At 37.0% G+C, this 17,294-nt stretch overlaps 2 protein-coding genes across 2 annotated transcripts; both read right to left on the bottom strand.

Annotated features, from left to right (window-relative positions):
* Positions 1–2,968: 2,968 nt before the first annotated feature.
* Positions 2,969–9,914, bottom strand: LOC135624285 (origin of replication complex subunit 2-like). The gene is made up of 7 exons (XM_065127728.1): positions 9,846–9,914; positions 5,771–6,071; positions 5,211–5,317; positions 4,852–4,984; positions 3,854–4,148; positions 3,391–3,615; positions 2,969–3,311 (listed from the first exon to the last, which is right to left on the bottom strand). The coding sequence occupies exons 2-7, from the start codon at positions 5,915–5,917 to the stop codon at positions 3,115–3,117; spliced, it is 1,104 nt and encodes a 367-aa protein (XP_064983800.1). The 5' UTR covers positions 5,918–6,071; positions 9,846–9,914; the 3' UTR covers positions 2,969–3,114.
* Positions 9,915–12,436: 2,522 nt separating this feature from the next.
* On the bottom strand, positions 12,437–13,688 carry LOC135624429 (cyclin-dependent kinase inhibitor 7-like). The gene is made up of 4 exons (XM_065128026.1): positions 13,266–13,688; positions 13,147–13,187; positions 12,903–13,073; positions 12,437–12,786 (listed from the first exon to the last, which is right to left on the bottom strand). Exons 1-4 carry the CDS (start codon positions 13,572–13,574, stop codon positions 12,717–12,719), a joined length of 591 nt encoding a protein of 196 aa, XP_064984098.1. The 5' UTR covers positions 13,575–13,688; the 3' UTR covers positions 12,437–12,716.
* Between the last annotated feature and the right edge of the window lie 3,606 nt (positions 13,689–17,294).

The following is a 17,294-nucleotide window of genomic DNA, read 5'->3' as shown; positions in this document are numbered from 1 at the left end:
TTATTCATATCAATTATCTTAAAATTCTTGATGAGAAATATATTGATCTTATGCAATAAACCAAGATCATTGCTTGCAAGCAAATATATTATTCATAGACCAATATAATAAACTTGTTCTTACTAACCTTCAAATATAAATACTGGTCAATAATATTTTATTTAAATATAAAGTAAATAATAATATTATGAAAATTTATATATTATTGACTAGAAGCTTATTTAAGATTACAAATAGATTTCCTAATTTTTTAAGTTAAACTATCCTTTAGATTTTTTTCATATTAAATTTTTTTATCTAGATTCTCATTCATTACTCTTTGAGTCATGTTTAGTCTTAAATATCATTTTATAAATAACTCTTTTATAATCATTAGACAACTTGATAATTTTTTAGACATCACTTTGGTCCATTAGTTTTAACTCTTCTTTCATTGTATCACATCATTTTTCAGAATTATTTTTTTTTATAACTTGTGAAAATAATAAGGGATCATCTTAATATCTATGTCATAATTTAGTTTCTATGCATACATCATATAATCATAAAAAATGACATGTCTTAATTTTCTTTAAGATTTTTAATGTTATATTAATGTTATGTAAGAGTTTATCAATATTATTTTATTATTTACCATAATCAAATCATAAAGGGAGCATCAATCTATATCTCCCCAATATTAGATTTCAATATTATCACCCCCACCAATTCACTATTCTATAGGAATCTAGCAAAATGATTAAAATCCTAATTTTCATCCATAAAATTCACCCTTATTTAATAACTTTTAATCATTTTATCTAATTATCTCTCAAATTTATTTATATACATATAATGGTGTCAAGAGCTTAAAACATTATATGAATTAGATATATATATAGTCATATTTCGATAAGTTATCAATAAAGATGATAAAATTTTAATAAGTTATATGAATTAGATATATGTAGTCATATGTCACAGCACAATCCGCCTTGCACATTGCATCAAAGTGCCTCGTGGCCGCCCTTTGTGTCGCCACTGAGAGTAGTACCCAAATCACCACTGCCCAAGAAGCTTTTTGATGTCATGTGAGGTGTTGCATAGTCGATTGCGTATGTCGAACCAACGTTGGGTTATTATTTGTGAGCAACACTCAAACCAATGTTCTAAGCCTTGTGATCTCCGACAACACTATCGTGAACAAACACATTTCTATAAGAAACCATCCCCCTACGCACCTCATTTGTGACACCCGTATTGGGGTTTAACTACCATTAAATTGATGTTGATGACCACTGTTATGACATGTCGTTCGTGACAACACTTTCTTGTCATGATGCCTCTTATCTCACCATGACATCCTGTGGCCTCCCGCGATACTATTATCACTAAATCTCATTGCTATGATAATACTCAGCAGTAATCCTTCCTGTCGTAGCGCGCCATAACCTCATGCGACAATCACCCTTAATAATGTTATCACAACATCGCTATTACCCAAGTCTTTATTACCACTTTGAGAGCAACCCTACGATAATCATATGACTCCTCATCATAGCGCCTCATGCCAAGACACTACCATCACCCTTAGTCACTACTAGAACTAGCCCACATCAATGCTAGCGGCCAGAGTCTCATCATCAGGACTCCCTACAACACCACCAATAATAGTTTGTTGCCCACAAGGGTCAATGATAAAGCAGGCTATCACCCTATGTTGTTCCATCATTGATAGCAAGTCATCGAACAACACAAGTGACCGCTCACCAATGATTACCTACCATGGAACACTAAACATCGTCGCCCTCTTGTGCCACCGCACGTAGCATTGCTATGGCTTATGTAGTCGTTGCATGCAGCATTGTTGCTAGCACAATCATAACCCATGATAAGACTAGTAATCAAGGTAAGCCATTGACCTTCATAATGCTGTTGACATAGCCCATCAACCCAGATTAAGCATCAATCTTTCGTACACAATTTCACCCACATGAGCGAAAAACCTTGATCGCTTACCAGAAGATGACTAAGATATAAAATATATTAGATCACTCTTTATGAGCAAAAGGTGATAACACAAAACAGATCTAATACTTTTATGATACGGGGCATTTGATTACAAAATAGACTCTAATAATAATTATAAGTATAAAAACTTTAATTATGCCATTATAAAAAAAATTTAATGTTAGAATTAAAATTAAATAACAATTGATTAGATTTAGGATGTATATTTTTTGATATCATTTAGAATATCTTTTTTATGATTACAAACATATCATCGATTTGAATCCAAAGGAAGTGATATACAAAGAGAACTAGATTTATCTTCTCCTGACTATTATAAGTAACCATATAGAAATTAAGGAAAGATAAGAATATATTTATAATTTATCTGAGTGACTAATAAATAATCAAGAGACTATTTTTTATTAAGGTAATCCCTAATAAAAATTAATGTCATAATTTATTTTTTTTATTGACCAATATTTCCAACAAAATTCAATCAAAACTGTAATATATTTTATTTAATTAAATAAAACTACATAATCTAATAAATAAGACCAAGAAAAACCCAAAAAGAACACATTTTTAATATCCTGCGAGCGCGACCTCACGGTCACAGACAGAGATCAGATCTCGCATCACCTCAACGCCACTTTGCCAACGTATCCACCGTCGATTGTCACCGCGGCGGAACGTGCGAACGCCAAACGAAGGCGACGTCGGTCGTCGTGTTGACCAGAATGAGATCGAGGGATTTTTTTCTTAGTTCATTATTTGTTTCTTTGCAGCCCCCACCATCTTCCATCCGACACAACACATGCACAGCTGTTGAGAATGTCATCAATGCCCATTAAAATAACATCAGCTATACTGCATTCCATGCTGAAGGTTATTTTCCATTTTACTATAGTAATAATTAGCTAATACTTCATGAGTAACTGTGTGATTGAATGATTAGATTGTATGAGCAACCATTTCCTAGTCAATAATTGTCAAATTTACATGCTCAAATTCCTGATAATTTATAAAGCAACTGGAAAACCTGAAGAATCAGAACTTTAAGCTCAAAGATGGAACGACAGACACTATGAGGTTGGGGGAAACAATTAGCCAAAAGAAACCAGCTTATCCCAGTTCTTGCAACAGCTGCCCGAGTGCCTCACAAGGAAGAGGAATGTGAAGGCAGTCTTGGCCATCTGCGTGCCTTCCCACCTTCACTAACTCGTGATCTTTGAACTCTGTCAGATGGGAATTCAAAGTCACTTGGTTGCTGACAAGGAAGCGCTCACGGCATTTGGTGTACAAGGCGTTAATAGGCATGCCTGGAAAGAAACATGAGAGATGAAACATGTCAAGATCACCTGCAGATAAACCCGAGAATATGATGCTTTTGCGACTTGCCTTCTTTTTCATGGGCCAACTGGTATTCTGCAAGAATTTTGAACACACTCTGTGCATTGGGTGTCAAACTTTGTAGGACAACCAAAGCAGTCTTTGTAGTCTGGGAGTTGCCACAGTTAGCAAGAACTAATGGGAAAAAACTTCCTTCGAACTTGTAGGGCGCAAAGGTTGGGACGTGATACCAGCACCAGTTGAATTGAGTATGAACCATCTTCTTGTCCCACACTATAAGCAAATCAAGCAAACATGAGAAAACATAAGAACTTTTAAGCAGAAGACTTCGGAAAGAAGAAACTGCATGCATAAATTGGAGTATCTTCCGACTTCCGTTTATATGAACAAAATTAAGAACATGTGAATAATTCCGACGTATAAGAGTTTCAAGCTAAATTTAAAGGGGGGGGAAAAACTCAGAAATGTGCATTAGGAGAAAACAGAAATTGCTAGGTCAATCAAAACTTACAAAGAGGGGCATTCACATGGTCAACGGATGCAACCATACGAACGAGAGAGCAGCTTGCTATTCGTGCAAGATACTGTTGCGACTCGGAATCTCGCAATGAAGGCCCATCGATATTGTGAATGACCACACATATGAAGCAGTCATTGTCATCAGGAAGTTGCAGATTCAGAAAGGAAAGAAGATCTTCTATGGACTGGGAACTAAAAGGTTGTTGGGTTCTGGATTTGCTTCCTGTAGAATTCTTCCTCTTGTGTTTTAACTGGTCCGAGAGGACTTCAGCTAGAGTTATCACAACCTTCAACAAAAGATTCATTCAAATGAAAGATGTACATGCTAAAATCTAATCACTTATGGAGTAGTTTCTAGGATCTAAACTACTAAATCCAACAACTTCTGACAGAACATACCAACAAAAAAAGAAATTATGAATTCAAAATGCACAATCCTGATGTGACAACAACCCGTATCAATTATAACAATGAAACTGACTGACTTGTTCTCAGGAGCACTTCCTGGTGACTAGATCTGCAGCTAGGTATCGAGTACCACATGTATCAATTACAACAAGTAGGACTCTAGATGTGCAGCTAGGTATCAGTACTTCCTGGTGACATCACTAAACCCACAGGTTGGCTTGTAGATGGTGGTTGCCTTCTTCTAGTAAGATTTTATGAACATAACAAACTATAGGATGAATCCAGATGCAAGTAAAAATAATTGAGGCACCGCAAACCTTCCTTCTTAGAGATTTTTTTTTTTTGAGGACATTGCTCTGGGCTATTATGTCATTTGACCCTAACGGAAAATTAGTGGAAACTTACAACCATTCTCTCAATCTATAGGAAATTTTAAGAATTCAGATGACAACCAAAGGCCAACAAAATATATAGTATGTACTATGTAGTGCCTATTTTGCCGATTAAAACTAACAAAATATGTCAAACAAAAGTCATGAAAGCTGCAAAGAATAATTGTACGATAATTGTTAAAAATGGTACTTGTTTAATGTTGACTGATGGAAGATAGCCATTGATTACAACTACTCCATAATCAGTTAGTGTCGTCGAAGCAAAATCCTCAAGCAAGATCTTTTTAGAACCAAACCCATACATTAAGAGGCCGAAACCACACCTGCAACAAGATACATGTTTCTAATATAAATTGCTACTCCAATAGTGTGACAGGCTATTGAACACAAAATGAAGCAATTTGGTTTATTCTATGACAACTTGATGAACTCTGGATAAGCTTAGTTCTTAAGGTTTCTGTAATCAGAATGTAGTGAGTCACTGATACCCTTAAGTCTTGAGAACTTCCACCCAGAATCATCAAAATCTACAAAAGCATGTATACATACCTCAACTCGAAAAGCCACTTAGAGTACAGATCCTTATAGCTTTTAAGCAAAGATTCTATTTCTTTCTCATGCTTTGGTTTAATAGCAGAGACTGCCATTCGAAGGACCTAAGATAAAAAGGAATTGCTGCAGTTAGAATAAAAGATTCAACGCTGCTGTACAAAGCTTCAAAATACGAGATGCATTCATGAAAATTTACAAAAAAAGATAAACCAGAAAGAATGAGAACATGACCAATGACACTGGTGCATCAGTAAAAGACTACTTTAATCAATCTACTATCAACAAATAGACATTAGATAAAAGATAAGTGAATCATGCTTTCACCTAAAGGTTGAAGCGCTCACCATGATAGTTCAATGGCCACTAAATAAAGATTTTCTTAAAGAAAATTTTCCCTTCCATCCAATAGCTTCCTTTTTGGGAAAACAATTATAATCCATTAATACTACCATATTACCCTAGGTCTCGAAACATCCATAGCAAACACCAACAATACAAGGACAGGATAACAAAAATGGAACAAATACTCTATTATATCATATGAGTTGTATCAGAACCTGTTCGTCAACAAGATCGATGTCGGAAAGCTTTCGAGCAGATTTCTTCCTGGAAGTGGAACCCTCTTTAGCAAGGAAGTAATTTCTTGAAAGCGTAAACTCATCATCCTCCTCCATAGGAACCTCCTCACCAACTCTCAGGTCCATCTCAACTTGTCCTACGTCTTCTCCAGCAATCGTTGTTTCTTTAGAGTCTAATCTTCATTTGAATGTATTCTCAATAAATTGCTTTCAAGATTGAGTTCAAGGAACAGCTTCTCTTGTTTTTATATTTGGAAATTCGTCTCTCAAAGTTTGTTTCCTGAGAACAGAAGAGAACATAATTGTTTAGATGGACGTAAAGGAAAAAAAGAACCATGAACAAGTTTGCTTGCTTTACTACTTTCGTTCACAAAATAATAAAGCACACTAGGCCTAACACTATTAATAGAAATATTATCCATAGCACAACACTAATAATAGAAATATTGTCCATAGCACAAATGTCACATTCCAATTTTATAAAAATAAATAAATTATTATTTCATAGTTCATAATTTACAGAAGACCTTTTTTTATCTTTGAATTTGAATCATTTGCTTTACAACACTATTTTTTTTTAACTGAAAAAAAAGAATCACATCTTCTTAGTATGATCACAAGTGATAAAAAAATCTCCTCCACCCAAGCCTTAGATTTATTGCAAAAATAATATGTTAGTCTGAAAACAAATATATGATAAAAATGCATCAATAACCACACATGCTGGTAAGAACATTTTAAAAATCATAAAATTAATCCTCAATACACGTGAAATATATACAAATGTTAATAATTTAATATCAAATGATACAAATCAATTCATTATAAAACTCATGTTTCAGAAAAACAATAATAACTCTTATGCAGTAAACAAAATCATACATCAGTTACATGCAACATATCTCAATGACATACATTACAATCAGATAACAAAAGCGTGCATCACACCCGATGATGCACTCTCCCAATAGCGAAGGGAGAGACTTACTCTACTGGATGGATTCCTCCCAACGACAAATTGAGTGATATCTCTCACCCACCTAAGTGAGAACACGTTCCTCTCAATGACAAATGAAATAATCATATAACCATCACGTCTAACGACCTACTAACCCCCTAAAGAAATCGCACTATCTGCTCTCGACAGTGATTCATAGTCAACCATGATCATTCATCCATTCATTCATATATGCATCCATGAAGTAGTATGATAAAATATTATGATGTATAATGCTTGATGTATAACCTACTAGATTATGTCCATTGGTGGTTGTGCGCTATGATAAATCTGTAGCTCTTTTCATGAGTTGCACTTCCAACATGGATCACTCAACATATTAACATATACTACATGGTAACAATCACATCAATATTATCAATTTAATCTAAAAAAATAAAGAGAAAATCACTAATAATTTTTAAAAAAATATTTTTAAATAAGACTTAAGTTCATCAAATCATAAAGACATGAGGCATCAATCTTTCAATAATCTTTAATCAATCAAAACCCTAATCAAAATAGCCCAATTGATTTGAATCAAATTTAATTCAATTAGGACTTAGTAGAACTAATCTCAAATCCTTATATAAATTGGTTTAATTAGATTTGATTGATTTCAATTAAGTCAAATAAACTTAAACCAATCAAGTTGGTTAGGAATCACCCTAAACTGGCTTCAACCGATCAAACCTACCTGATTCAATCAACTAACGAGCTCAAACCAATAAAGAGAGAAAATTGAACTATATCGGATAGTGCTAGCCTAAACCAAACTAACCTATCTAAATCTTGGATGGATCACGTGCGTCACATATATCTGTCCCAAATAATAAATTAAGTTGAGGTACAATGGGCTGAATAAAGGAGCGACAACATTTCTAGCGCCAATTGCATAGCTAGGCGAGCCTAGCTTCACAAGTTGAGCTAAGCCTCATTCACGAGTTTGGTTGAGCCTTACCACTAAACTGAGTTACGCTTGGCTCGTGGGTTAGGTCATGCCTAGCCACATGAGTTAGGTCATACCTAACCACATGAGTTAGGATATACCCGTCCACATGTGTTGAGACGTGCTTGGCCACATGAGTTAAGTCACGCTTGGATATATGAGTTACGTCGTACTTAGCTACATGGGTTGGGTCATGCTTGACCACATGTGCTAGGTTGTACTTGGTCATATGGGTTGGGTCATACCTAGCCACATAAGTTGAATCATGCTTAGCCACATAGGTCGTGCTATACCTAGCTACACAAACTGAGTCATGTCTAACCACATGGGATGAACTAAACTTGGCCATATGGGTTGGATCATGCCTGACCACATAGGCTAAGTTACACCTAACTATATGAGTTGAGTTAAACCTGGCCACATGAGTTGAGTTATGCAAAACTATTGACCATACTTGGCCACATGGGTTGAGTTATGCCTGGTCACATAGGTTATATCTGGCAACATGGGCTGGGTCGTGTCTAACCACATGAGTTGAATCATACCTAGCCATATAAGTTGGATTGTATTTGATCATATAAGTTGGGTCATGCATTACCGTATAGGTTGGACTATATCTAGCCACACAAGCTAGGTCATGCCTAGCCAGTGGCCACATTAACTGATATGGCCAATCAACTTAACTTAAGTCAAACCCCAACTTAACTCAAGTCAAACCCCAATTTAACTCTTTTTATTAAATTAGATTATATTATTTTAAAATATTATAAAATAATAATTAACCTCAAATCCATTCTTTTTCATAAACTAACTAATTTAGATTCATGATTTCAAATTTAAAACTAATTAAAGCATAAAAATTCGTACATAATTTCTTGAAAAATAAATGTATAATTAAAAGAATTAGAACTATTATTAAATTAGCTAATCATTCTAACATAATAATTCATGATCATTATTTATTAATTATAAAATTTTAAAATAAAATATTATTATGCATCATACAAATTATAATAATTCTGATATTAATGATTTTAAAATATGAATAAAAGTTGATAACAAAAAAATAAAAGATCCTATCGAAAATCCTCTACTTAATCCTCCCACTATAGGTTTGATGAGGAATGAAGGAGCCCCCATTATATAAGAGAAGATGAACTCTCCACAAAATGTAATCAATAATTTAATATTTTTATTTTTTTATTTTTTTTTATTTTATATTCACATACAAAAATAGAATTATAATATTTATTTCTTAGGGTACGCACACAAAAATAGAATTTGAACTATTTACTTTCTAATGCTCACATTGCTCATTAGAAAATAAACAATTTTATAATTAAATTGATTGACAAAATTTTTAACTTGTCCACATGATTAAAAAAAATGATTTTAATCATTTCCTTTGCCATACTAAACAAACAAAAAAAGTTAATAATTTAAATAAAGTAACACATTGTTCATGATAACAAGGGAGAAAAAATCATCGGTGATTACAACAAAAAAATAGCTTACATTTTCAGAATATGTATGCATAGCATCTTGCACTATTAGATCCTAAGACAGTGCATAAGATCCTAAGATTATATCCTGAAGAGTCAATTCCGATCAGAGTGGGAACTGGAGAAGCACCACAATATCACTTTTCAATATTTTCCCTGATTATATTGTGAAAATTCTGTATTAAGCATATCATTCGCTAAAGTATAATGCTTATGCATCCGTAAGTAAAATTCAGTATATAGCTAATGTACCTATAATAAGTTAGAACATAACTCAAACCGAGTGCAAGCAGAATCTAAACTAAAACTTTGTAGATCAACACCACTAGAAAAGAATCAACAGCCCATAATATAGCTACAGAAATTGAGAGGCAAAATAACGACAAAAGAGAGAATTTGACACATCCTCGTCCCGCACATGAAACAGAAAGAAAGAAATGGAAAGGGGGCGAAGGAGAAAGAAAGGGGTGTGGCCACTTGGGGACCCAAAACCCCGCCTGTGGGCTAGCGCCGGTCGGGAAAGCACGCTCCGGCGGCCCCGCTGCCACCAGACCGAGGTCCCAAGAAGAGAGAAACAGGGGCAGAGAGAGGGAGGAGAGATTGTACCGGCAGAGAGCGCGATGGAGGGAGAGCGGCGTCGGCGCGGGCTCGTGACACCAGTTGATTCGATAAGAGGGATTAGTATCAAAAAAGGGCTTTTTGCGAACCGAGATGATATCCTCATGGTTTTCCCGCGCGATTTTGGGCGGCGGATGCCCTCCGCTGGACTACTTGGGGTCCACTCAATTGCCTTCCGATTCCAACGGACCGAACCTCCACGGCCGGATACGAACCGAACCGAACCGAACCGAACGGAATCGACCGCGAGTCCCTTCGATTTCAGTTCGAACAAACCTGTCTGTTCTTCAGCAGCGCGTGAACCGGGTTAGAGTCGACCGGACAACTCCGAGTTTGAATCCGAATCGATGAATCCTCGAACCGAGTCGCGTACGCACCCGCTTGTGAGAACCGCAACCACGAGTACTTTTGCAGACTAATTCCTGAACCTAATTCTTATCTGATGTTCTATATCCATTTAAATTCCAAAAATATTACACCTCAACTATAAGCAGATCCTTATAATTATAAGAACCATAATTAGATCCTGATCTTAAATAATTATCATAAACTAGTCATTTATTTCTTAAAATTTATGTATTTGATTTCTTTAATGCATCCAATAAAAATTTGAACTTTCTACTATAAATATATGATTTTAAATAAAATAATAACTAGTTTGATGTATACTAACTCATTCTTGAAACACAATAATTAACTATAAACATGACTATGGACACTTTTCAAAATGATATCCGAAAATTTGCAAAACAAAGCATCTAAATTTCTATTTCAATTTGACTTAAAAAATAATAATAAGATAATAATACTTTTAAGAATAGCGGTAGATGAAATCTAGCTTAAACTTTAATCCAATCCATTTTTCTTCTGGTTCAAATTGATTTGGTACCACATAACTGGGGAAAAAATCATATTTTCATCTTGTTGAGAAACAAAGGTACCGTGACTGATGAGTCAACATGGTTAGACTCACGTGCCGACGTCGAAAACTTTTGATGGGAATGCGAGGGTTATCTTTCCGAGGTCGGTCGACCCCGAGCTTCGTTTGTGGGAAGACGTGTCCGCTCGTCCTTAGGATAGAAGGCGACCTTCCGCACCACGCGAGCTCCTCTTTGGAACGGGAGATGAGATTGGCACTTGTCGGATCCGAGCCATTGGGTCGCCTGCGGCTTGATGACGACCACCTCATTGCAAAAGGGCCTTCGTCGGGTGTGTCCCGACTTTGGCCTCCGACAAGCAAGTTAAATTGGTTTTTATCTTATTTTTTCCTCCTCTGCCTCCTGGATCATGTCGGGGGTATTTATACCTACGTGCGGGAATTGGTCGGGCCATGGTCCGATATGGCCACTGGCTCTAAGGGCTGAACAACCTCTTTGATGAGATGGCGTCTTCGGGGTGCTTGAGCGGCGTCAGACGACACTGCCCCCAGCTCTTGGGGTGGCCAAGCTGCAAAGTCGCACCATTGGAGCTTGACATGGCGTGCACCCAGCGGTTCTGGAGGCGTACGGTATCGCATCGATCTACAGCGTCTGTCGGTGGTACACATACGGCCAAAATACGCCCTATCACACCTCATGTTTCAATCGATGTATTATAATTTATTGTAATGTTAATCTAAGAACACAACAGTTTGGAAATACCGAAAAGATTATCGAGTTATCACTTGATTTGAGGAAGGTAAGAAAGGTGTCTTTTTTTTTTTTTTCAAACGATAACAGAATGAAATTTGAGCCATGCCCGTATGATAATTTGTCATCATCGAGAAACCATTCACCAAAGCCTCGCTCTCGTCGAGCCAGAGTCCAGACACTTGCTTCGTGTTCGGTGGCTCGATCAATACATAGAATCCACACCCAATCGCAAATAAGAACATGATGAACAAAGAGTTGTATTTTTAGTTTCCTAATACATAGAGTTGTAATGGCACCTGTCTTATTTCAGCTATCTCAGAATTTGATCGCTTGAACACTTGTTAAAGTCGCCAAATATTTTTTTTTTCCCTGTGTCACCACTGAATAACTATTAGTTTTGTTGAGCTTGTATTAATAATTTTGTTATTCAAACTTTGACATCAATCAAATGAGATGATTGATTTGTTCAATCTAAATCACGGATCCAAAATGATTAAGATTAGGTTAATAGTCATGTACCCATATGATATGGGAGACAATGACACATAAGTAATTGTTGATACGTTACACCATTTTTATTTGTTCGATATCTCACTTTTACCTATCTAACATATCAGATTTTAGGTTGGCGATGTGATCCCAACCAAGATATAGACTTAGTCTCACAGGTCGATTATATATATATATATATATATATATATATATATATATATATATATATATATATATATATATAATATCAACGTAAAAGTTGATATGAGGAGTCAATATATTATACCATCGAGTTCAACATAAGATTTTACAATCTATTAATAGTTGAATGATGTGTATAATCATGCCTAATATTTTTCTTGACCTCAACTCGTCGATCGTCCATCACATTATAAAAATATCCTTATTCAATAAAAAAGAGAGCAAGAAAAAGGCTGCAAATTTCCTTTTACCAAATTTTCGGAATAAAATACTCGCCTCAGCTTTTGCAACAAGGAAAGGGGCATGCCACGTGGAAAATCATGTGGGGATTTTTGTATTAGTAGTTTAGTACTACTACCTTTCGCGGTGACTTTACCTTCCTACGTCCGCTCGTCCCCACGAGGCGATGAGGCGAGACGATCTGGTAGATGGTGAGCGCAGGAGCTGCGGACGATTTTAATCACGATGTCGATGATGAGAAGGAAAAGAAGAAATAGTTTCTATTTCCTTCTTGTTTCGTTCTCCTCGTCCTTCTTCATGGGGTTAACGGAATCCAATCGTACCGTCCGGCCAAGGGCACGTCCTCGACGACGTCGAAGTTGTACCTGCGACACGCCGGAACAACCCACACTAACAGATCAAGATCGGCTCGGGATAAGGAATTTAGACTGGGAGTTGCTAACATGCGCGACGTTGGAGCCGAGGGAGGCGAGAGAGTTACTTCTGCGTGAAACGCCGACGCAGGTCTATCTCCGCCGCCGCGAAGAAGTCCTCGAGCTCAGTCTCCGACGGCGTTGCCACAACCATCGGTCTCCTGCGCGACTCCCTCTCCGCTGCCGATTCCGGGTCGCTTGCTCCCTCATCAGGGTTATTGGAGGCCATCATCTCTCCCCTAAATTTGGAGTGGGAATTGCGGTAAACCGGCAAAAAAGAGAAGGACGAGAGGGAAAATTTTGAAGCCAAACCTTTCGACATTGCAGCTGTAGAACGTCGTAGCGTCCAATTCCTGGCCAAGCAAGGAGAGAAAGGTAAGAATTATAGCCTCGCAAGAAGCGAGGAAGCTTGAAACCGTGGTCCCACTCACCTCCGCCGATCGTGCCGGCACCGCCGGCTCGCATGAAACATCGCTGGGACACCGAAAGATGCGACCGAGTTCGGGGCAGGAACGGCGACGGCTAGCGGAAGTTGCGGTGGATCTCGCGATACGAGGCTTGAGGATGACGCTGCGGTTCCGGAGCTCGAGGTTCGAGATTTGGCGCTCTTCCCTAACGACCGCCTTCTCCCTCTTCGGGCTCTGGGGGCTGGCCGCCACTGCGAGGGCCAGCTTTTGCGCCGCCCTCGTCCTCACCTCTCGTTTCCCGACGCCTCCGCACTTCCTCGAATTCTTCCCCATCCCTCTCGATCGCAGTAAACGAGATGAGGGGCGGGAAGCCGGTGAGCGGATCCGATTTGGCGACGGGTTTTGGGGATTTAAAGGGGACGTGGCGTGGGACAGCCTCTCCCCTTAACGGTGACGACCGGTGAAACGGCCGCGTTAGTTAGGTGAGGAGGAGCCATGACAAAACAAGTAGGCTATCGCATCCCGTTTACTAGGGTATTCAATTCGAATCATCAAATTAAACCGGATCTGAACCGAACCTGGACTGAATCGATCCATTAATAGTTTAATTTTAATATTATAAATAATTCTATTTCGGAAGTATTTTTCTTTCATTCAGTTTACTAATTTAAATCGAATCGAACTGAATCCAACTTAATTTAAAAAATATTAGCCCAATTGTATTTACTATCCTAAGCCCGTATTAATTAGTTCAAACTGATTAATCAAACCACCCAAATATCTAATTTTACAAATGATATGAGTTCAATTTTATAAATCTTATCATATCGACTTAATTAGATTAAGATTTCGATTCAATTCAATTGAATTAAATCGATTCATTTGAAAAAATAAAATTTAATTATTAAAAAGTATAAATCAGTTAATCGGTGAATCAAATCAGATTAACCTGCTTTAAATTGGTTCGATTAGGTATATCTGAATTAATTCGGGTTCAGACTGTCTTACATTAATCAAATTGAGCCGAAAAAATAATTTGATTCGAGACAGTTCTTAATGATTCAGTTTGAATCAAATTGAACACTCCTGTAGTTTACAAAACATATTATATATATATATATATATATATATATATATATATATATATATATAATTATTCATATAATTTATATTAGAATTAGTTTATAAATGAAATATATAATAATAATTATTAGGCATGCCATTTTAGTTTTTGACGATGATGAAAAGTCTATCGAAAATAACAATTGAAGAGATTAATAAAATTAACACTACAAAGAATAGATTCGTGAGTTCTATGAAAATCTCTTACCAATAATCAATAAATTGAAAACTAATTTAACACATCACTTCGAATTGATGATCAAATTTTGATATATATATATACATATATATATACATATACATATACATATACATATACATATATATATGTATATGTATATGTATATATACATATACATATACATATATATATACATACATATACATACATACATACATATATATATATATATATATATATATATATATATATATATATATATGTGCAATTAACGTGGGACTGTTAAAGACCTACTCGCGAACACAGTTCTTGAGCTGAAACCTTACTTGGAAGAAAGTACTCTTCCTCGTTGGGGACGGAGGAAGTCTGAGCAAGAATGAATGCACATGGACTCCAATCGGGCACAGAAAACAAGGTCGAACGGCTCCAACCTGATACTTCGTCTCTCTTGCCAGGATCAGGTTTGCAAGGGGGCCGCGGTGCTAGGGTTCATGCGGAGAACGAGGTGAAAGGCCTGGGGGGTGGACCACTGAACGCTACAAATATAGCTTGTCTTCTAGCTTAGGAGAAAGCTTTCTTCCTTGCTTTCTGTCTTCCTCCTCTTCTTCTTTTGCTCTGTTGGGAAGGGGGACAATCCTGACGCGCACCATGTGTTTGATACTTGGAGATGCTTCAATCATCTACTAGATTAGGCAGTGTACTTTTTTTGTGTGTCTCAGATGATTCACTACATGCAATCATTCAGGTCAATCCTTGGATACTGTTAGATAACAATTGCTGGAAAACCAAAATGTTTAGTTCATTCTAATCCATTCCACTCTGCAGGTGAGGATCTCAAAAGAAATTACTTGACTGAAGACTGAGATCAAGTGCATCTTGTGGTCCTAAGAAGGATGGGACAGATTTTTGCTCCTTTTTCATGATAAGGGTGTTAGGGAACTTCCATGGCTAGTCATCTCCTTGATAAAGAAAAAGGGGGGAAAAAAAGATAGATGGGATCTCCTCCACCCATGCATGTCTACAACAATGGATACAGGAAAAGGACAGGAGTGGGGATTGAGAGCACTAAGGAATCTAAAGCTATTGAAGAGGAGAAACAGGTTTAGTTTACTTTCACGTCACTGAGACTAAAATGACACCAGAAAGGGCTCTGCTAGTGCTTTTGTGGTCCTCAGAATGCCAGTGGCCTCCTTTCTGAAGTCTCAAACAGAAGAACCATGGATTCTCGACATGCTTTCTCCAATCTTAACTTAACTAGCTTAAGCCCAACATGATTCTCAGAACCCATCTCAGTTTGGAGGCATCATATTGATCCAAGATATGGAACAAGCTGATCTTGTTGATACACATGGGTATGCAATCACAAGTACATTGTACTTAATCTATGACTGAATGAGAACATTAGATCAATCTGTCAATGCTTTCATAACCAATAAATTTTGGGCTATCATTTGGTCAATTGCAGACTAGCAAAAGCTTGGACTGGACATGATGCAGTGAGGAAGAGGTGGTGCGTATCGTACACTCGAAATTAAAAGTCAGCTCCTAAACTGGTACATTTTATTGTCCAATATGCTGATGCCAGAGTGGATTCAGCGCCGTATGTTACACGAGGTAAAGTATATCCTTTTCACCATAGACAGGTTTTATTGTCGAATATGCTGATGCCAGAGTGGATTCAGCTCGATATGTTACACAAGGTAAAGTATATCCTTTTCACCATATACAGGGGTTAGGATGTGTACATCCATGCAGCCACATGTAGCTGCTCAAGTTAGGACCAGTCAAAATCTAAACATGGCAGCGGTTGATACGGTCTTAGCTTTCAGATGAGTGGAAACTCCCAGAAGGTGTCAAGTCACTGCATGATGCCTTAAATATTTAAGTTTGTACAGCAAAAGTTACTTGGTTATCAGTCCTTGTAAATTTTTTGGTGTTCTACTTTCTCTTGTGCCAAGGATGACACTTTCGTTGGGCATGTCAGAGCAAGTCAACTATATGAATGTTTGGTGAAGTATCTGTCAGATCCCCACTGCTTTGGCTCACCAAACAACTGGGATCTAAAGCTTGGACTGGTAGTTGAAAGTTCAAGGTTTCTCTTTTTTAATGAAAAACAAAAAAAAAGACTGAAGTGAGAACCGTTACAAATTTTATCAATTCTTACAAGCTAGTGAGGTTTTTGAAAAAAGCCTTAGAATTGTATCTTGATCATGTCAACATGCCATTCTGCAGAAGAGGGAGGCAGTTCTCTGAGATTGACAATTGATTCCAAAAGGCCACACTGATCCACATATTTGCCTGCTGTTTTCTGTTGTCTGGCTTGGTTAGATCAGGCAAAAGCATGAACATCCAGAGACAACACAAGATGCCTTTGTCTATTGTGCATAGCAATCTGGAACTCCACTCTTCAAGAAATGAAGATTCTGATACCAGTACATTGCAGACATGCATCTCAGAAGTCAGTAAGTGTTACTGCTTGCCTACCACAATGCAGGTGGCATTATTCAAGGGAAAAAGAGCACGATGGTCATCCATTCTGATCTTTCTTTTAGCAAATTTTTTCCTTAAAATTCCAAGAGAATCACCTTCATCAAGGAAAGCACAAAGTTTTACATAACCCTTATTTTTTGGAGCTCTTTGTAGTCATATCAGACTGAGTTATATAAAAGTTCTTCCTTGACTTACAGCTGCTTTCATGCATGCTCTTGAGATCTAAGTTGGTCCTAGTCTGTTCCTTATTGTAAGTAAGA

This window comes from Musa acuminata, chromosome BXJ2-10 (genome assembly GCF_036884655.1).
Source record: "Musa acuminata AAA Group cultivar baxijiao chromosome BXJ2-10, Cavendish_Baxijiao_AAA, whole genome shotgun sequence".
NCBI lineage: Eukaryota > Viridiplantae > Streptophyta > Magnoliopsida > Zingiberales > Musaceae > Musa > Musa acuminata.
This window is presented reverse-complemented; position numbering and strand designations above follow the sequence as displayed.

Excerpts from the sequence above, each read along its gene's own strand:
- LOC135624285 (XM_065127728.1), bottom strand. The coding sequence starts at position 5,917 with ATGGACCTGAGAGTTGGTGAGGAGGTTCCTATGGAGGAGGATGATGAG. Across the intron at positions 4,985-5,210 it reads AAGTGGCTTTTCGAGTTGAG|GTGTGGTTTCGGCCTCTTAA; the intron begins GTATGTATACAT and ends ATCTTGTTGCAG. Across the intron at positions 3,312-3,390 it reads GTTGGCCCATGAAAAAGAAG|GCATGCCTATTAACGCCTTG; the intron begins GCAAGTCGCAAA and ends GTTTCTTTCCAG.
- LOC135624429 (XM_065128026.1), bottom strand. The coding sequence starts at position 13,574 with ATGGGGAAGAATTCGAGGAAGTGCGGAGGCGTCGGGAAACGAGAGGTG. Across the intron at positions 13,188-13,265 it reads TGCCGGCACGATCGGCGGAG|GAATTGGACGCTACGACGTT; the intron begins GTGAGTGGGACC and ends TTGCTTGGCCAG. Across the intron at positions 12,787-12,902 it reads CGTCGGCGTTTCACGCAGAA|GTACAACTTCGACGTCGTCG; the intron begins GTAACTCTCTCG and ends GGCGTGTCGCAG.